Source organism: Olea europaea, unplaced genomic scaffold, assembly GCF_002742605.1.
Source record: "Olea europaea var. sylvestris unplaced genomic scaffold, O_europaea_v1 scaffold1406, whole genome shotgun sequence".
Classification (NCBI taxonomy): Eukaryota; Viridiplantae; Streptophyta; class Magnoliopsida; order Lamiales; family Oleaceae; genus Olea; species Olea europaea.
This window is the reverse complement of record NW_019231585.1, coordinates 127,115-147,168: the sequence shown is the minus strand read 5'-3', so window position 1 is coordinate 147,168 and position 20,054 is coordinate 127,115. Positions and strand designations below refer to the sequence as shown.

General features: G+C 35.2%; 4 protein-coding genes and 1 long non-coding RNA gene across 6 annotated transcripts in view; 4 read left to right on the top strand and 1 right to left on the bottom strand.

Moving 5' to 3' along the window:
* The window catches only part of LOC111375730 (embryogenesis-associated protein EMB8-like), a 6,044-nt gene extending 5,359 nt beyond the window's left edge, over positions 1-685 (top strand). Inside the window, exon 9 of the mRNA XM_022998599.1 lies at positions 87-685. Coding sequence (XP_022854367.1) covers positions 87-357 — 271 coding nt within the window. The 3' untranslated portion in view covers positions 358-685. The remainder of the gene's footprint in view (positions 1-86) is intronic.
* Positions 686-1,389: 704 nt separating this feature from the next.
* On the bottom strand, positions 1,390-4,019 carry LOC111375717 (probable lysophospholipase BODYGUARD 3). Its single transcript, XM_022998583.1, has 4 exons — positions 3,149-4,019; positions 2,720-3,048; positions 2,437-2,636; positions 1,390-1,867 (listed from the first exon to the last, which is right to left on the bottom strand). The coding sequence occupies exons 1-4, from the start codon at positions 3,660-3,662 to the stop codon at positions 1,537-1,539; spliced, it is 1,374 nt and encodes a 457-aa protein (XP_022854351.1). The 5' UTR covers positions 3,663-4,019; the 3' UTR covers positions 1,390-1,536.
* Positions 4,020-8,078: 4,059 nt separating this feature from the next.
* On the top strand, positions 8,079-9,530 carry LOC111375729 (GDSL esterase/lipase At5g41890). The gene is made up of 5 exons (XM_022998598.1): positions 8,079-8,319; positions 8,401-8,534; positions 8,614-8,853; positions 8,938-9,199; positions 9,289-9,530. Exons 1-5 carry the CDS (start codon positions 8,079-8,081, stop codon positions 9,528-9,530), a joined length of 1,119 nt encoding a protein of 372 aa, XP_022854366.1.
* Positions 9,531-13,929: 4,399 nt separating this feature from the next.
* On the top strand, positions 13,930-16,358 carry LOC111375716. The gene is made up of 2 exons (XR_002699348.1): positions 13,930-14,152; positions 15,969-16,358. It is a non-coding gene; the product is annotated as an uncharacterized LOC111375716 (long non-coding RNA).
* Positions 16,359-17,359: 1,001 nt separating this feature from the next.
* Positions 17,360-19,675, top strand: LOC111375715 (beta-carotene isomerase D27, chloroplastic). Of its 2 annotated transcripts, none has more exons than XM_022998581.1 (6): positions 17,360-17,888; positions 17,993-18,085; positions 18,795-18,856; positions 18,973-19,079; positions 19,165-19,263; positions 19,342-19,675. In XM_022998581.1, exons 1-6 carry the CDS (start codon positions 17,496-17,498, stop codon positions 19,389-19,391), a joined length of 804 nt encoding a protein of 267 aa, XP_022854349.1. In that variant the 5' UTR covers positions 17,360-17,495; the 3' UTR covers positions 19,392-19,675. The 2 variants fall into 2 exon arrangements, with proteins under 2 accessions (XP_022854349.1, XP_022854350.1); XM_022998582.1 differs by having other exon boundaries at positions 17,363-17,888; positions 19,168-19,263; positions 19,342-19,659.
* Positions 19,676-20,054: the final 379 nt, after the last annotated feature.

Genomic DNA, 20,054 nt, shown 5'->3' with positions numbered 1-20,054 from the left:
GGATTTTTTTTTTTTTTTTTTTTTAAAATTTTTTTTTTTTTTTTTTTTTTTTTTTTTTTTTTTTTTTTTTTTTTGTCTTGTGAATAATTGGACAGTTATACTCATTTTTTCCCAATTCTTTATATGCCTCAGGAAAATCCTAACTGCTTGTTGATAGTTACTCCAAAAGGTGGCCATTTGGGGTGGGTGGCAGGTGGGGAAGCTCCACTTGGAGCTCCTTGGACCGATCCAATAATTATGGATTTCTTGGAACATTTGGAGTACGCTAGGTCTTCAATTGTAGCGTATAGCGCAAATCTGGATGATTTTCGTTCTGGTACTGCTCAAAGCTTGGGCCTTCATCAACTTGAGGTATAGTTGGAGTTCAGATATACTGGGTTGGAACATTGACTATACTAAATAATTATAAACAGATATATCTGTATTGAGTTTTCCGAAGAAAATTTTAATCCAACCTCCAGTGGTAGAAATATTCAAAACAGTTCATTGTATGAAGAAATTGTAGAATGATGTTTAGAATCCATATTTATGGTACAGCTTGCAATTGTTAGGTTTTCTTTCCCCATCTGGCTAATTGTCAAAGGCTGTCTCCCATTTGAATAATGTTATGAACAATAGTGTAAGTGGCATTATTGCATATACGTAAGTTCATCACCACTACTGATGAATAGCATTAGTCCTCTTATTTCTTCATGTTAGCTGACACCCCCCCTGTTTTTGAGTATTGATGAAGAGACCTCTCTTTTAGAAACTTACATGTTTGCGAATAAAAAGTAAAATCCAAAAATTCGACGATAATCACATTGTCAAAGTAAATTGACGCAAATTCCTTCCCGGGTTAGCATATGCATAGTACTTAAAGGTAGTAGTGAAGTCAGGATCTTCGTGTTGATGGGGCGAAAAAATTGTGAGAGGGCAAAATATACATATCTTATACATTATGTTAGATATTAAAAAAGAAAAATGTCACGTTTTCAATAATTTTAAAATGTTGTGGAGGCCATCACCAATAAAAAAGGAGTTCTGTAAATTATGTAGAAGAACAGCCAGTTGGTGAGAAGCAGATTAATGATTTATTGAAACATTTATTGTTTAGACCTCTTCTGTGCATCAGTTTCCTGCCATGCAATTTATTGTCATAAATATTAATTAATTTCTTTACCTCACTTCACAACAAATTATTTATTAAGAGCAAGGAAGAACCAGTCGAACTAATTGGAACACTGACCCCTGTGACCCCACCCCCACTCTGTTTCTATTTATTGGATCCAATGCATCATTGTCCAATAAATCATTCCAACTACAAACGATAATTCGACCCCCTAGACTGAAAATTATAAGCACTGGTCGTGATAAATAGCATTATATATTTGTGTAAATGAGAATATCTGAGTCAAAATCAGTATTATATACTAAAATTATCTCATTCCTTGCCAAACTAGGATGATTAATTGAGAATTGACAGTTTATATATGAAACAGTAAGGAATTGAAAACTAGTAAAACACCAAATCAAACCCTGATCAAATATATACTATCACTTAATTGTGCTTGCATTTCTCCATATCTGCTCGAGTTCCCTGGCAAAGTCCTCCTGCCTCCCTACAACTATTGTAATGTGATCTTTGTTTTCGACAACCTTCACTTTAGCTCGAGGAATTCTCGATTTAACACTGTAACTGCACTCAACTGGAATGAGTTCATCATCTTTACCGTGGAATATATTCACGTCGCACTTTACCACATTCTTTACCTCGTGCAAATATCTTTCCATTAGTCCGGCAGTGCCGCAAATTATGTTGTGTAGCGTATGCCATGATGCGATGTGTGTGTGACAGAAGAACCCCTCCATCAAGTATGTTCTTATCCTGTGTACACATTTTTTTTTTTCAAATTAGGTCAGTCGAAAAATGAAAATTTGGTGATAATGACTTATGTATAACGAAGTGTCTACATAAAGAATAATGTTATTCATAACGAAGATTACTGGTAATCGTTCTACATAACATACATGTGGCAGTTATGATGCATTAATATGGTAGTTTTTCATTGACTCATGCATCGGATAACAAAGTATCACATGTATGTCACGCTAGATGACTATAGATAATCTTCACCATGAATCGCATTATTCCTCATAAAATTCATTGAAAAACCCAAGTAGAGGGTAGTTTTGGTAATGAACTTCACATAAATGTGGACACCCCTAGAAAGTTGTTGGATTGTCTATGGTTCCGCTAAAAAAGCTAATTGAAAGTACATTTTGTGGGACCCATAATTTTTCTATCATATATTTCATCGATTATTATCAAAATCTATTAAAAATCTGATTTTTATTTAAACTAGATCGAGGGCTAGATTAGTTAAGTGCATTTTCCTACATTGACGCTCCTATATCTGATGTGTGGAACTTCGTAGCTAGGAGGCTTGTAAGCACCTGTTTCTGGTGCAAAGTTTGGTGAGAAATTCCCAGAGACGGTGGTTCTTGCATAGCACTAGGGAGATAGTCCGACCGATGTGCTCGTACCAGCAACCTATCGATGCTCCAAACGTAATCAGTGGCCAAACTCGACGTGGTGCCACCCTTCTCATCATGTATTGTGCTGGTGGTTCGCCCTTTGGTGCCGGAAAATATGGCTGCCATTTTTAGGAGCCCTGAAAATTAATTCATATGTACACGAAAAATAAAAATGATGGGTTGATTAGGAACATTAACTTACCGGTGCAAGTAGAGTTAGGGACTTGACAGATGCAGGATGATTGACAGCAAGTGCAAGAGCCAAAATGCAACCCATTGAATGTGCCACTATGTGAAAAGATTTCACTTCGTGTGCCTCAAGAACAGACTTTTCAATCATTTCTAAATGTTCTCTTAGAGTATAAAGTGAATCGTTTGGCTTCGGACTCTTCCCAAAACCGAGCAGATCCACTGCGAGTAACCTGTACTTAGATTTCGTCGTCTTTGAGAAGTTGGGATACAATGTCTCGGTCCAAAATGCAGACGACGAGATGAATCCATGAATGAACAAAACATCTTCTTGCACATTTTCTGCTTTCAACAAGATGAAATGATCAGTTCAGATAACTGCACTGCCTAGTTACTAGATCAGTAAACTGTTTTTTGTTGGGTTTTTAACTTTTTTTATTACCTTTAGCTCCGTCAGCCTTGATGAATAGTGATTCTTTGCACGAAGTCCAGCCAGTGCAGTTTTTGCAATCGCAATCCGACCATCTGGGAATCGGAAGTTTCTGTATCCTCCCTTGTAACATTTCGACAATGGTGGAGTTAATGGTGAATGTGGATCGAATAGTTCCTCCTCTCTTGTTGATTTTTTCGCGTGACTGTATCATACTATTGCCTTCCACAGTCGATTTTGAAACCTCGGACACCAATGAAGGGCGATTATAGAGCGTGTCAGAGATTTCTTCGAGCTCTAACTTGGTGGAACTGAGGTGCAAAATTTTTGATTCTCCATGTTCGGAGACTAAGATCTTGCCACTGCTGGTAACGGCTTCTTTCGCAGAAGAACAATAACACGGTTCCCATTCTGCTTCGATTAAGTAATCTAGTATTTTGTAAACGTAACATAACAAGAAATCGAGGATGTCTAATAGAGTGAAAACAATGAAGCTCAATATTTCGTTCGCAAATCTGCCTGTCATTTTGAGAACTGATTTGGGTTGTTCCGTTAACAAACTTTTCGCGAAAAATGGAGTTGCAAGATTTATAAAGGAGCTTCTTGTTCGTTCTCTTAGGTGAAAAATGGAAATTTAAGATAGGGTGTGGCTCTGGTTTTTGTTCGCAAGTGGGACGATGGAAACAATGAAAGATAGCAGTGAAGTGGCTTGTTATTTATGGAAACCGTGTAGCAGTGCTTCTTGAAATTCTGTGGAGAGAAAAGAGAAGGGAGAAAGAGAGAGAGAGGGTTTTCAGACACGTAACATCGGATAAATGAAATAATTGTTACATTCAAATCCTTTGCTGGACAAGGAAAAATGGTTGTTGGTGGTTGCGTCTCCTCGTGAAACAAATAGAAGCAATTTTTTCCTCAATAACTTAGACCCGTTCATATGTTATATGGTTTGCATTTTACATTTAGGACAACGGGCTCATGGTGATAGAGAAACCATGGGGAAACATGTTTTGTGTTGGAAAAACTGGTTTTAATTAGTTGGTTTGACCAACTTTTGACCAATTAATTTTGTGAGTCCCGTTAATCGAAAATAAGATTTCTTTGGCCGAATGTGTTCTACTCCATGAGTAGATTAATATGGTATATTTATTTTCTCAAAACCAATTTAGGGTGAATGAGAAATTAAGGTCAAAAGATGCCCACTTGATATCGAAATAAAATAGGTGGGAAATTGGAAAATACCAATCCCACATAGAAAAACTAGAAGAATATAAACCACCTTATATAGTTCAAGTTTGGGACTTGGGTTTGGGCCCCAAGGAGGTACCAATAGTCTTTGAGGGGGAGAGAACCTACATGCTAGTAGGTTAAGCCAAAATTCACACGTGCGCGCCGTCGTTGCCGTCCGTCCGACCGACTGGCACGGTCGCGGTTGTGGGCTTGGGCTTGGGCTTGGGCCAAGCTGATATATATTTTTTGATAAAATAACATTTAATAATATTATTTTATTATTATAATAATAAATAATATATTTTATGTTATTAATTTTTTTCCTATTTAACCGGTTGACTGTCAAATAAGCGGTTGACTGTCCAAACAGTTTGTGTCTTTTGGACACAACTTTTCGACAGTTGTGTCTGTTGGGACACAACCTTTCAACATCTATAAATAGGCCCCCATACCCCAATTTTTATTCATTCCAAAAATCAGAATTGATTTTCTACTCTCCCGAAATTATCCCTTTGTCCTTGCATAATTTCTGTTTTTATAATTCAATCCTCGAAAATTACTTTTCGTGCATTTCAGTCATCTAGTGTGTGTGGAGAAATCTAAACTTTACGGGTTCGTCGGGTCTTGTAATTTGGAGTACTACTATTACAAGACGAGGTCGTTGTATCTTGGGAAACGAGTGCTGCAATACCGTTAGTACCAATGCGGGCCATTATCGTTTTAGGAAAAAGAGTCGAACTCGCCTCGACCGTTCAAAACCATCTAAACATCTTTACTCTGCCCAAATATAAATTACGGTAACACTATTATTTGCTATTATTTTTCAACAGAAAGCACAGTAAACTCCTTTGACGTCGTGGAAGGCTGAATGTCCTTATTATGAATAATGTTGACATTGGGCTTGTATGGTGTGGAAGATTTAGAGAAAGAGCACAGCCTCCTACTATAAGCTTACAATCTGATGTGGGACTCCAATCTTCAAGGTCATGCTCGGTATTAACAAATTGGCTGAAGCTCACCACACTCAATTGGAGTTTGACATGAGGGGTTTAAGTTTACGTGTTTGGTTTAATATTTTTTCATTCCTTTCTTCTTTCGGACTTAAAGTTTTTCAATCTATGGTGGATATTTTGTTCTTCATTTTTATCTTAGTTAGTTTTATTACTTCAATCTCACATTTATTCACTGATATTATACAAGTCTAAACGACATGTGTCTATGGGATTTTTCTTCTTTTCGTTATGTACTGGTAGTAGGTACAAAAAAAATTTTATTTTTAATAAATAAGTTACTGAATTATTTTGTATTTACTTACTCGCTTTTCTTCAAACAAAAACAGTAATTTGAGTAATTTTATTTCCTTTATTTTGTCTCTCGGTTTAAGGAAAGAAACGTTAGATTCATCAAATGGTGACTTTTGCCGGACATTAAAATGCTTTGAAATGAGCCATTTAGCTGAGTGACAATCGTAATTACTTGTTGGCATTTTTCTCGAGCCAGTGCAATGAATAGTTAATTGTTTCTTCTTCATTATACATAGACTTTCGTTTGTGTATTGCGTGTTTTTCCGAATAAGAACCGAATCTTTCTATTTTTTTTATATTGAGTAAATCAAATTATTTTAATTTTAATTTTTTCTAAACAAATTAACAAATTAATGATTTCTAAATCCAAATTTTTGGCTCAATAATTTGTTTCATTTCTAATTTTTTAATTTTTGGCCCAATTACCCATTTTATTGTTTCATTTCTTAGCCAAACAAGATCAAATCCACTAAATAACCCTAAACACCTACAATAAAGTGCATAACGTTGTCTCGACTCTCGCACTCACTCTCGCAGCCTATCTAATATTCCAAAATCTATACAATCGTCGGCCGACACTCTGACTTCCGATCGAAGCCGTGACTTTCCCCGACTGAAACTTTGATCGTAGCGATCATTTGAACAAAATAGTTTACTAATCTCTGACATTCCAAAACTATTGAATGTATCATTAGTCGTATTTATATAACGTTGTTATAAATGTTAAAAATTTTAATTATAGTACAGAACCGAACGGAACCGAACCGATCCGAACCGAACCGAATGGAACCGAACCCGAACGGTTCCATAATTATATTTGGACCCGACGGTTCCATTTACTAGAGACCCGAAAAGTTTGGTTCGGTTCGGTTCTAAAGAGAACCGAACCGAACCGACCCGCGCCCACCCCTAATAAAAAGTACAAAATTTAGTGACTAGATTGCAAATAGATGATAATGTAATGATTTGTGATTATTTAGTGATTAAAAATGTAATTAGATTCTTATGATTTTGATTCAAAAATCTTTTAATAAAATTGAGATTTTGAGGGATTAAAGTGAAAATAAGTTTTGAGGTCAATAATTTATTTGTATCAAATGTGTATTTATTGGAGTATCAAAATAATCCTATCAACATTGGACTCATTTTGAAACTCGTGATAAATGACTCATTAAAAAGCAAGTTCAAGTTATAACTTATTAAAATAACTACTTGGTATGTAATATTAGTTTTTAAATTAAATCAGATTACCCTAACAACATTGAGCTCATTTGATAGCTTAAAATTAATCATGTTTATTAAACTTGAGAAATATTAATTTGAATAAGATTGTACTAAGTTGGAATCAACAAAAAACACTGCAGTTAAATTAATTTTTATATCTATCTTTTAAATTTAATTGGACTTCTCAAGTGAATTGTTTTTCATTTTTGAAGCCCCCATATGATTTGAGGCCCTAGGCTATTGCCTTGTTAGCCTTACCCCAAGTTCGGCCCTGTGAATTTAAACACTAACTTGTATATGCGCCGCACAAATATATAAGCCTTAAATTTCTACATTGATAATGACTAAAACATGAATTTGCTTGAAGGTCGTGTGAATTACCTTCGAAAATGGAGGGCTATGAGAGGCTGGTCAAGTTCGACCAACCCTAATAGCGGTCTGCCTCGACTAGCCCTCATGGGGTTCAGGTTGGACCAGCCCCTATGTTGGACCGGCCTATATATATGTATATTTAAAAACACGTTTTTGTGATCCAAGCTTGACATTATTCGTCTTTGTTAGTCAATTATATCTTGCTGCTTTCTTAATTATGATAGCTAGCTAGAGGTTTTTCTGCTGTACATTTTGCAATTATCATAGAAATTATCATATGTTTTGCATAATTTAATTACGTAGTCTCAAGTGTCCCAACTTATTAAAAAGCCTTGATAGTAGGTATTAAATTAATATTCTGGCAAGTTTAAAAGTCAAGGAAAAGCTCGTACATATGTACGTACCTTCACTCAACTCCTTGGCCCGGAAATATCAATCTCAGGTCGAACTGTCATCAGGTAGCTATCGATTAACTAAATTTGAAGGACTTTTAATTTGAAAGTTTAAAACTCGACAGCCCTCTTACACTCGAACCAGAAAATACGACTCCATATGAAAAATAACTAGTCGCGTTATGTCATTTTGAGTTATCCAGACTAGACAAGTTTTAGAAAATTTATATTCTAGCTTCTGCAAATGTTATGTTTACAAAATTATCAGATTATGTTCAGTATCTGCTGATGATATGATACATGGACCAATTCATATGACTTGTTCAAACTGTACCTTCATGTAGCAGGTCACACAAGTATCTTGCACTGAAACTTACAGCATATATATTCATGAATGTGAGATAACTTTTTTAACCAATAACAATGGAGATTCGAGTCGTTCCTGCACTCGTTTTGATAATTACTTTATCAGTAAATAATGTTTGGTTCGGCGTTTGTTACACAGCATTCGTGTTTGGAGACTCTTTGGTCGATGCTGGTAACAATAATTACTTATTTACCTTGTCAAAGGCAGACTCTCCTCCTTATGGCATCGACTTTAGTCCCTCCGGTGGCCAACCTACCGGAAGATTCACTAATGGTCGTACTATAGCAGATATAGTCGGTAACTAATTTTCCACTTTGTCCCACCAAATAAAAACTAAGTCTCATTTTTCTTCACGGTTAAAATTTTTTATCTGTTCAGGTGAAGCTCTAGGAGGCAAGTCATTTCCTCCACCGTACTTAGCCCCTAATATTGCAGCTGCCACCGCCTTTCGTACTGGAATCAATTATGCTTCAGGAGCATCAGGGATCTTGGACCAGACAGGATCCCTCTTTGTACGCGTTATTCTTGTTACTTTTTTTGGTTAATAATAATTATGAAAAACCATTTGATAAGTAAATGATTTCTGGTCAGATAGGAAGAGTGCCACTGAGGCAGCAAATTAACAATTTCGAGCAAACCAGATCATATATGGTGAACATGGTTGGAGAAAACACGACTAATATTATCTTAAAAAACGCGATCTTTTCCTTAACAATTGGATCGAATGATGTTTTGAATTACTTCCAACCTTCTATTCCACCATTCAGTGACAAGGTTTCTCCAACAGAGTTCCAAGATTTCATGATTTCCAATTTGACTATGCAGCTTAAGGTACCAAACTATAAAGAATCTTTCATTTAGGCTATTTTACTTGCATCACTGGTTCTCATTTTCGAATTTTTCGTGTAAGAAAAGGAATTGCATAGGTTAGGGGCACGGAAATTTGTTGTTGTTAACATTGGACCTCTCGGATGCATACCCTTTATTCGTGCCATCAGCCTTAATATTCTAGGTGGAAAATGCTCGGCTAAGGTAAATTCTCTAGTACGAGAGTACAATAAGAAACTGATGGAGGAGCTCGATCAGATGAACAACAATGTGGGACGTAATGCGATGTTTGTGTATGCCAATTCCTATGATGTTTTCAGAGAAATCATCCTCAATTTTCCGAAATATGGTAAAACAAGAGACTTTATTTACTCGGTTTAATCTCTTGGTCGTTTTCATGAAATCTAATTAACCAATTAATTGTAAATGTTTTTGTAGGATTTGTGAACAATGATGGTCCGTGTTGTGGAGGATATTTTCCACCATTTCTTTGTTTCAAGGGGGAAAACGCTAATACGAATTCATCAGCACTTTGTGATGATCGATCAAAGTACGTGTTTTGGGACGCATACCATCCCACAGAAGCAGCTAATCTCATCATTGCTGATAAATTATTAAATGGCGATAAAAGTGTGTGCTATCCTATGAATATCCATCAGCTATACAATTATATGATTTGATGTCGAATAATGCTACGTAGCATTAGTGTAGGTGGCATTGGATCCCATTACTTAAAAAATTAAGCTTGATGCAAGTGTGTTAAATATTTCTCAATGAACCATAAATTTGTACAATAAGGATAGCATCAAAACTGTTTCTGCACAACCATAAATTCCAGCCCAAAGTCAACACAACAAAATCTTCTTGAAATTGCAAAATGGCATTTGACTTGTTTTACTTGCATTTCCCAATGCAACTTCTATAACTTGTGCAACCAATCTTATTCTCTCTTGTGCTTGTGAATTTCCCAAAGTTCTACAAAATAATAATAATAATAATAATAATAATAATAATAATAATAATAATAATAATAATAATAATAATAATAATAATAATAATAATAAATTGCCTTTTTCTATTATATGAAAATTGAAATTTGTCGACTGTGAAGATGAGCTAATCCGTGGGTCTATTGGCCCCTCAAATATCATATGATATGTGCTAATTATTGGTTTTCAATAGTATATTATCCCCGTTTGATACTCATTTTTGTATGAATGAAAATAAAAAATATAGCCGTTACAGAACTCACACAAGAGATAGAAAGTCAAATATGGTGCTTGATGTAATGGATAACGATCATATTTTTCATTTTTGTGGCCAAAGAATGAGAATCAAATGGGGCTATATATACCAAAAACAACTAATGAAATGGATGAGAAGACACTAATGACGATAGTTTTTGTAATTTAAATTGTGTTCTCTTTGTCAAATAGAAAAATAAAAATCTTTTAGGGGGAAAAACAGTATAATATGGAGAATTAGTTAGTAGTTAGGGAGGCTGTGATTACTGGATACATTATGTTTCTTGTATATGTCGAACTATGAGGAAATAGTCAACTGATTATTGACTTGTCTCAATTAATTGCTTATACCCTGTTTGGATGAGATAAGAATAAAAAAATTTTAGCAAATTTTGATAAAAGTTGATCAAATGTGTGATTAAAATTAGGAAAATTTTGCGACGTGTAATTATGGATACCATTATGTAGACAATTATGTACATATAGCACTTCCTTTAAAATTAATTGTTAACTAGGGATTTTAATTAAATTTTTATACGGTACCAAACAGGAGACTGTGTGTGTGAAGTGCAAGGGGCAAATTCGGATAGGATAGGATTGTGCGTGTCAGGCCATTTGGGTGTCATATTTTGTCCGAGTTTACGGTACCTCCGGCCCCATGTTAGGTAGCCATAATATTTTGTTACGTTCTATAGCTGTTACGCTAGAAATAAAAGGTTCCCCATGATATCCCGTTCTGCAGCGTGGTGGCAGGATCGGTAGGGAAATGGTTCCGGGTGCGGATAGGGTGAAATCTGCAGAGGTCATCCAAATATATATACATAGATATGTATGTATGTGTGTATGTGTGTGTAAATATATATTCTTTTTCTTTCATTTTATTTTTATTTTTCTTGGCATGCATAACTGCTACTGGGCAACCACCATGGAAACAACACTGCAATAAATTGATAATCAAACCGTCCAAACTACGGATAAGAGTCGGCTTGGCACGTGCTGTCCCGACTTGGTAGTTTCCACTATTAAAATTTTAACATTTCAATATAATTTTAAGGTGTCAAAATTTTAATAGACATAGTTTATCACGTAAAAAAATAAAAAATATTTTTATTGTGTTATATGCTTAATATTTCAAAATTGTAATAAGATGTCAAAATTTAATTGGAGAGACATCATATGAATTAATGAAATTGAAATGAGAGATCCATTCTATAGTTGTGTCAATATCATAGTTGGTCATTAAATGTAGTTTCACTTTCAATTGGTATCTTGATTGACTTTTATTGTGATTTATGAATTTGTATGCCCCATTATTTACTTTTGTTCTCGCGAAATTTGACAATTCGTAACACATTATAGGGATTAAAATCAAATTTTGAGTAAATTTTGATAAAAATTTATAAAAATGTATAACTGAAAAATTGCGAGTCTCATAAAAATATGAATAAAATTAATTGTAAGTTTTAATTTAAATTAAAATCTAAATTTTAATCCCTGCCACACAATGGACTTAATATAATTTTCAATTTTTGGTAGTCCGACTAACGAAAAGGTGACAAATGTTAACCTTCCAACGCTATTGGATTCTGGACTATTTTTTCTCATAAATTCTAAGAAAATATGCTCCTTCATTAACCCATATCAAGATTCTCTATTTGATTTGATAGAATCTCGAGAAGGTTCGAGAATATGAAAATAATAATAGTAATAATAAATAAATAAACCAATTGATGCAAAGTAGCCAAAATAATTATTGATTACAGTTATTGCTGAAATAATAATTGCATTGGAAAAATTTTGGAGTGTAATGCTATTGCACCTTTAACTCGCACGTGTACATGTGCTACATAGGAAGTAAAGGCCATGTAAACTCAAGGACGGATTTATAATTGGACTAAAAAAAAAAAATTAAGTTAGGCTAATACGGGAAAATAAAAAAATAATAAAGCTGGGTTAATTTCAGTCTTCCACGTGGAAGCCTCACGTCACGTGCTTCCCGCGTGCTTCACTATAGGTGGCAAGTCAATTTTGTTCTCAAACTTCATGCTCATAGCAGCATCACCTGGTAACTTGCATGATCTTTGCTCAAAGGTCACCCTGATCTAGCCTTGCCCACTAGTGAACCTCGCACGAGTTCACATGAAGATGAAGAACTCTAGTAGGTGGGACGAACGAGGGCCTACAATCGAGGTACTTTGCCTTGAATGTTTCGTATGTTGTGATGGGTTGCACAGACAGAGCATGGGTCAATATATATATTTCATAAGGAAATAATATTATCAAAATTTTTTAAGGTGAAAGCGGATCTAGAGAAATAATCATCATTAAGGTAATTACGTTTGGAAATGAAACAATACTGTAAAAACAACATTTCTCAATCAATAAATGTGGGGTTTTGTTATGTGCATACCAAATTCGAGTTTGAGAACCCGGTGTTCGGCCTCCCTCATAGTAGGGGGATGCAATTCTTTTATTGGCCGCAAGGCCCCAAGGGGGTAGGGATGACAATTTACCCCGCCTTGCCCCGCCCTGAACGGGTTGGCGGGATGGGATGCGGCTAGGATGCCCTGCCACGTGAAGAAAAAAAAAATTTTAATAATTTTATTTCTAGACAATTCATCCGATAAAAACTCATTTTGAATTTGTATTTTATTTTCTAATAATAACATAATTCGAAACTTTCAAAAGGTAAAAAAATAAATAAATAAATAAATAATATTAAACGGGGCAAAAAGTTGCCCTGTCCCCGCCTTGCCTCGCGCCCTGTCCCGAAACCGTCCCGTTGCCATGACTACAAGGGGGCTGTACATCGAGGGTGTTAAACCCAATGTACAAATAGCAAAACTCATGAATGTGTGACATTTTGACACTGTTAAATTTGGTTTGCAGCATCCTAGGCATAATTTAACCTAGGAACTTAACTATAGACGTGCTTGCATAGTGAAAAGAAAAGGTAAATAATTCAAAATCCTAGCCAAAACTTAGTTGTCTCTCCCCAGTATTTTTCGATAGTTGACTTCATATTCTAAGTGTTAATAAATGCGCAGTTAATTTACGTAACACAAGTTGACATATAGGTGGCAAGGGATTTATTCACAGTAAGCTTATGCAAATATGTTAGATAAACAAATTGGTACTGACTATGAAAACCAAATATTATATGAATAATGAGTGAAAACATAAACAAAAGCCTCAAAACCCATAACAAATCCGAAACAATGAGTGTCTATGAGAATAGAATAAATGAGAATTCACGACAAATGCGAGAAATTCAAGTGGTGAACATGGATCCTCATCGTAAAATCCGCCTAATGGACCAAAAAGTGGCCTATTTATAAAGAACGTAGCCATAAGGAGAGAATCTTAGATAATCTTCATAACCACCACACTACTTTTGAGGGCAAATGTAGCCATAACTAGTTGATCCCCCTCAAACTAGGTCGAAGAGTGGCGATTATAGAGATGATGGGTGGCTTCATCTCGTGGGGACCACCATTCACGCTGCCATTACTAAGGAGTAAGGACGCGTGAATGACTCGTTGTTGAGTATTTTTCTTAATTTAAAATTTTGAATATGCTAGTCGAACAATGGAAATAATCTAGATAAATGGCGTTAAATTTCCAAAAGGGATATTAATCTATTAAATTTAAAAATCTAGAGTACACAGTGCTAGTTATAAACTGCCTCAATTCAGTGTTATTTGTATCAATGGACTTTGTTCTTTGAACCTGTCCAATTGTACTCACTTGGGCTGCTTCAGGCCCACTTTGGTATAAACAGAAACCTGGGCCAAGTCGACGAGTCGGCCACTCTCCCCTGCTCGCATGTCGAAATTCTATTTCTTTCAGTTATTTTTCTCGATTTTTCCTTGATTAAAAATCGACGTGAAGAAAATCCAGATCCCATAGATTGAAGAAGGCGAAGGAGCAGAAGAATGGGTTATGTGCTGAGAGTGAGACTCGCATCTTTCTTCACCGGAGCTGCTCTGGCATCTGCTGCGGGTATTTATTTTCTTCACAAGGATTATAAGATTGCACATCACTCTATGTCTCAACAGGTACCATATGGCTTTTATGTTTTAATTATTTTTTTTTTCATGCTGAGATATATTCTATGTGTTTTGGGTAATAAAATTTCAAAAACAGAATGTAAGCTTAAGTCGAATTCTAATTTCTGTTAAGCCTAGAGGTTTCTAATAATTTGGGGGTTTATATGGCGTATAATGATGAAGTTGATGGATTTTGCTTTATTAGAAATGATGATGGTGAGATTGAACTGATGAAATGTTAATTAAACATCGTGGCTCCTTATTGCCCTTCTTTTTTCAAATTTTTTTTTCTTCGAGGAACATTGAAGTGTTGTATATAGGTTCTAACTGAAATCCCTTTCGAGCTAGATAGGCATTGTAGCACTTGAGGGAGTTTAGTGTAATTTTTCCATTGAATAGGTTCCATTTGATTGTGATTAGATGTTATGCTATCCAACTCCTTTCCAGTGTTTTTGACCTATGATGTTGTGGTTGAATAGATGTTTGGATTAATTTTAATGAGGCATGACAGTGACATTCTTTTCCATCATTGGCTAAAGAACAGTTAAGATTATGTGATGAGTGGTGAAGAGGGATCATTTTATGTTGTTGATGGGCAATGGGCGTGAACTTCAAAATTATTAAGCATTCTATTTAGCTATCTAAATTACATTCAGAAACTATGGGAATTTTTGGCTTTGCTTCTTTTGTAGAAGAACCACTGCCAGGAAAACCGAAAAGATTACTTTTAAGCTAAGCCATACATGCTCTATAACACTTCAAATTTGCTTCGACTTGCACGACTTGCATCACATTTTGGCAAAGGTTCAATATATTTTTTTTCAATAGGTCTGATCATTGGTAAAAAGTGGATTGAGAAACTGTGAGGATGTATGGCATTGTTTCTTTTGTGGAAGAAACTGTTGCCTGAGAAATCCCAATAAGAAGCCAAATTTGGCTTCTTTTTTCACTTTTAAGCTAAGCCAAACATGCTGTATATAGCACTTCAAAATTTTCTACACCTCGCACGAATTGCATCACGCTTTGGAAAAGGTTCGATATTTTTTCCCAATAGGTCTGATCATTGGTGAAGCTAGGCATTTGATCCTGACGGGGTCAGAATGATTAGGCTTTCCATCTATGTAATGTTATCTAACAATCATACGCTATATTGTTTTATTCATCTTACTATTAATTCAGAACTACTAGTTTTTTCCTGATTTATTATTTGTCAAGACATTGTTTAACTTTACACTCTAGTCAATCTAGATATTTATACTGAAAATTTCCTTTGTCAAGTTTGCAATAAGATTATGAATCTTCCGCCACCTTCAAAATTAAGTTTTGCAAAATTTTTATTTTTATTTATTTATTTTTTTTTTGTGGGGGTTGGGGGGGGAGGGAGAGCAAGCGAGCAAATTGGATACTTATGACGCAGTGAATCCATTGGTTAAATATCTCCAATTTCTCAATGTAATGTATGAAAGGGGCACAACTCTAAGTTATTGTCACCATCCGTTTAATGACCAAGACTGTAGCTTGGAGTGCTGCTGAATTTGAAGATGTCATTTGCACTGAAAACATTAGTTTTATAGCAGTTTGTGATAAAATCATTTGATTTGTGTGTGAAGGTTATATTTTGAATGAGGACATCTATTAGATTGATCAAGCAACACAATGAATGGTGAAAGATAATTCAGTTACATTTTTGCCAAAGTAGAATAAACTAAAGAATATGATGAAATCTTGGGAAATGGGCTTTAAAGTAATTGCCAGTTCTGATATTTTTCTTTTGGTGGATACTCTATATTGAATAATCTGTGTTTGCTTCCTTTTTCTGGTCTAGATGAATAGTCTTTATGAATCTTTGGATGGACGTTTATCAGCTATAGAGAAGTTGAAAGAAGTTGAAGCAACAAAGCATGCACAATCGACAGAATAAAAGTTCTAGCCAAACTTCTATAAGCAAGCAAGAATAGAAGACTTGTTGAATACTCTGCCTCTTGAAATAAGACTTAGGTTTAGTTTGTTTGGGAAGTTGTGCTCACTAATTTTGACAGCTTCCAGAGGACACTATGTTTCAGATATCACCTGAAACAAGATGAACGTTTATGTATTCTCGACTTATAACTTGTACCATGTTGCTTCATGGTCGAGAAATTTGTAATGAATCTTGACTGTGTGACTTAATATTCAGATTTACTCTTTGCCACAATGATGTGGACCATTATTTGAACAGGAGTTGCTCGGTAAATTTTAACCTTCTGAACTACCTATTAGACCTCATTATCAAGAGAACTTCGCGCAATGTTTCTCTTAAACAGGAATTTGACAAAAAAATAAAAATAAAAAGTTCAGCTTGGAAAGAAATGGAAGTTTGTTCCTCGTACACTGTGAATGAAACATATAGAGCTTGTTTGGTATAGATTAAAATCTGATTTTAATCTATGTCAAAGTCAAATAATCAATATTAACAATATTTTTTATGGGTCTCACAACTTTTCAACCACACATTTTAAAAACTTCTATCGCAATTTACTAAAAAATTTAATTTTGATCTTCACCACACACTTTCACAGAAGAAAAGAGCCATATGGCCAGGGTTGGCAACAGGGGCGTCGCCCCTCCAATATGTGGTGCCTCTGTTTTACCTCATCCCCAACCCTGTCCAAGAAGCAAGCTTGCCTCATAGAATGCTCGTGATTGCTTACCTCGTTTTTCTTTACATGAAGAATGTATGGAATTCTTGGTATTAATACCATAAATAGCCATTCAACATTTTTCCTTTTTGGTGAAAGGAGGAACCCCATGGATATATTAAGGTCGTCAAGTTGATAATAAAAGCCCTTATATGATTTAGATAAAAATCGGATTTTTTATTAAGTATTGATCAAGTTGATTGAATAAGTGATTTAAAAGCTGTGGGGTCCTGGAAATGTATAGTTAAAATTAATTATTGATTTTAATTTAAATTTTAATTAACTTTTAGAGTTGAACCAAAAATCAGCTTAATTTTTATTTTTATTTTTATTTTTTCGAATTCCATAAGATTGTTGGCTAATTATATGTGATTGAAAAAGGATGATAGGATCGCCTTTGTCATTCCATTCCACCCATTATCCATATCGATATTAAAAATTAAGGAGAATTCTGTGTTAGACGTGACAGATGTATGGTCATAATTCTTTTATAAGGAAGGAAAAATCAACACCAAAAACTCAGCCACCACACGCCTCATGCTTTTTTTTAACAGTTATTAAACACTCCCTCTATCATGCGAAGAAAATGGGCAAGGCAAATGAACAACCTTTTACCTTCTCCACAGTTGAATTATCCATAATCTCTGACATTAATTCGATAAGAAAATTGAATCATGGTGGTTCTTAGCTTCCAACCAGTCAATTTCAGTCATTGTTGCTCTCCAAAACTGAGTGGTAATAACAGAAGCATTACTGTTCGGTGTGGAATTGCAGAGCCATCAGGGGTACCTGCTCCGTTTGGGCAGAAGACAAAGTACACCGATGGCCTTTTCGAGAAGGCTTTCATGACACTGTTTGCTCGCAAGATGGAGAAATTTGCAGCCAGTGATAGCAGGTCAAAGTCGAACACCAAAGGTGGGAAGGGAGCCAAAAGTTTGTTCGATTATGATTACGAGAGTTTTGTGGATGTATCGAAAAGAGTAATGCAGGGACGATCTCGTTTGCAGCAGCAGCAAGTTGTGAGAGAGGTTCTGTTGTCTATGCTTCCTCCTGGTGCCCCTGCTCAAGTAATAAATTCATTCACTTTATCCTTTTTCGAATTTGTGACCAGGTTTAGCTCAAATATCATTGAAACATAGCTCAAAGATTGTGTCTTTTTGCTCTTTCGCAGTTTAGGAAATTGTTTCCACCTACAAAATGGGCAGCGGAATTCAATGCCACGCTGACAGTGCCTTTCTTCCACTGGTTAGTCGGGCCTTCTGAGGTACAATACAACCATTCTTTGTTTCTTATTTAGATAGGTCTAAATCATTTGAAAAAGGGAATTAGAATGAAATGACTCGAATTTGAATTGGTTTTTCCTGAATTCCAGTCTGTTACTCTGGTTTTATGCTTGTAAAGTCGACACATAGCTTATATAAAACTTTATTTTTCCAATTGTAAATTAGAAGTTTAGTGCTCGGACTGCACATGAATCGAAAGTTGGATCTACATTGGATCTCACCCGAATCGCTAAGGAGAGGTTTGGTTTCAAACCCTGGTTCAAACAGGAAGAATGCACCATGCTAATGTGCCTTGGATGATCACATCTTAGGGTCAGGCGCCAATGAACACATTAAATTATCCATATAGCTAAGAGCTCACAGTCCAAGCACAACGATGCAATTATCAAGGGAGCGCTCTATCACGAAGCTAATAGGCCATCATGTCAGCCTCCCACCAAGGGTCTGCTAGAAACACCATTCCTGGCTTTCCTTTTTTCGCCCCCCATGTCACCACACGGAGGGGACATTGGGGCGTAAAAATGGAGATCCTATCAACTTGTTCCGACCTAGGATAATAAGCTCATATCACATCTCGAAGATAAAACTATGTAGCGTAGAATCCATAATGATATTTATAACTAAAACTATGAATCTTAATTCATAGAGCATTTTCTATCCTATAAATTCTGAAATTTGTGCATCCATTAGGTTGTGGAAGTGGAGGTTAATGGAGAAAAGCAAAAAAGTGGAGTTCTTATAAAGAAATGCAGGTAAATTTGGTGATAATCTTTTTACGGTATTTAAGAGTAAAAAATTGAATTTGTTTAGTTTTACAGCAATGTCTTAAATTCTAAAACCTATTCAAACTCTGGCATCTGATCTTTAGGTACTTGGAGAACAGTGGTTGTGTTGGAATGTGCATTAACATGTGCAAAATACCTACACAAGATTTTTTCACCAATGAGTTTGGCCTTCCATTAACTATGACCCCGAGTACGTTACCTCAGCATATCAACTGCGATTCGAAGCTCTACATTGTATGCATACTTATTATTGCATTGCCACAAATGTGTATTAGCAGATTTTGAAGATATGAGTTGCGAAATGGTATATGGCCAAGTTCCTCCGCCATTTGAAGAGGATCCGGCGTCCAAACAACCTTGTTATGCAGATATTTGTATGTTTTTTCAACTTGTGGTTTTAACTAGTTAATGTTCTCGGGTATTAGTCTAACTATCAGATGATTTGCATTCAGGCTCCATAGCAAATCCTAGCTCCAGTGTCTGCCCTAAGCTACAAGCTTGATTTCTTTACGCGAACCTGCTCGGTGAGGTTAAAGGCTGCCAGAGCTGTACGGTCAAACCCTTCACACGTTCGAGTCTCTTAAGACACTGCCAAATTTAAATAAGTTTCTGCTTTCCTCAAGATTATTACATCGATATAGAATTAGTTTATACTAGAAAACATGCAAGTAATCTCTGTGTGAACTATTCCTGTAGGATAATCATTTGAAATTTGATATCTAAATGATCATTATTCAAGTATTAAAAGTTGTAAGGGGGTGTTTGATTGACAATTTTTTTATGGAAGATATTTTCCATGTTTTGGTCATGTAATCACATTTCCCTCAAAAACAAGGAAAATATTTTCTTTAGGAAGGAGTAATTTTTATTTTCTAGGTAAATCACTATCTCTTTTTCTCTCTAATTTATTCATTCTCTCCCATCTACCCACCAATAAAAAATTGACAAGTTTAATATTTTAATATTTTTTAGATTGAAAACTAAATCAATCAAACACATTTAATCAATAATTTCTATACAAATAAGTTCTGGACAATTCAATTGTCTAAAATTTATTTCCTTTCCATGTAAATTTTATACTTGCCATCAGATGTATCCTATTGCTAATATTTTCCAAGAAAAAATATGTTTTTCCACCAAAATTCCTACTTTATACTGTTTGATT

Excerpts from the sequence above, each read along its gene's own strand:
- LOC111375717 (XM_022998583.1), bottom strand. The coding sequence starts at position 3,662 with ATGACAGGCAGATTTGCGAACGAAATATTGAGCTTCATTGTTTTCACT. Across the intron at positions 2,637-2,719 it reads CCCTAACTCTACTTGCACCG|CCATATTTTCCGGCACCAAA; the intron begins GTAAGTTAATGT and ends TAAAAATGGCAG. Across the intron at positions 1,868-2,436 it reads AAACTTTGCACCAGAAACAG|GATAAGAACATACTTGATGG; the intron begins GTGCTTACAAGC and ends ATGTGTACACAG.
- LOC111375729 (XM_022998598.1), top strand. The coding sequence starts at position 8,079 with ATGGAGATTCGAGTCGTTCCTGCACTCGTTTTGATAATTACTTTATCA. Across the intron at positions 8,535-8,613 it reads ACCAGACAGGATCCCTCTTT|ATAGGAAGAGTGCCACTGAG; the intron begins GTACGCGTTATT and ends ATTTCTGGTCAG. Across the intron at positions 9,200-9,288 it reads CCTCAATTTTCCGAAATATG|GATTTGTGAACAATGATGGT; the intron begins GTAAAACAAGAG and ends ATGTTTTTGTAG.
- LOC111375715 (XM_022998581.1), top strand. The coding sequence starts at position 17,496 with ATGGTGGTTCTTAGCTTCCAACCAGTCAATTTCAGTCATTGTTGCTCT. Across the intron at positions 18,857-18,972 it reads GTTCTTATAAAGAAATGCAG|GTACTTGGAGAACAGTGGTT; the intron begins GTAAATTTGGTG and ends TCTGATCTTTAG. Across the intron at positions 19,080-19,164 it reads TCCATTAACTATGACCCCGA|CAGATTTTGAAGATATGAGT; the intron begins GTACGTTACCTC and ends AATGTGTATTAG.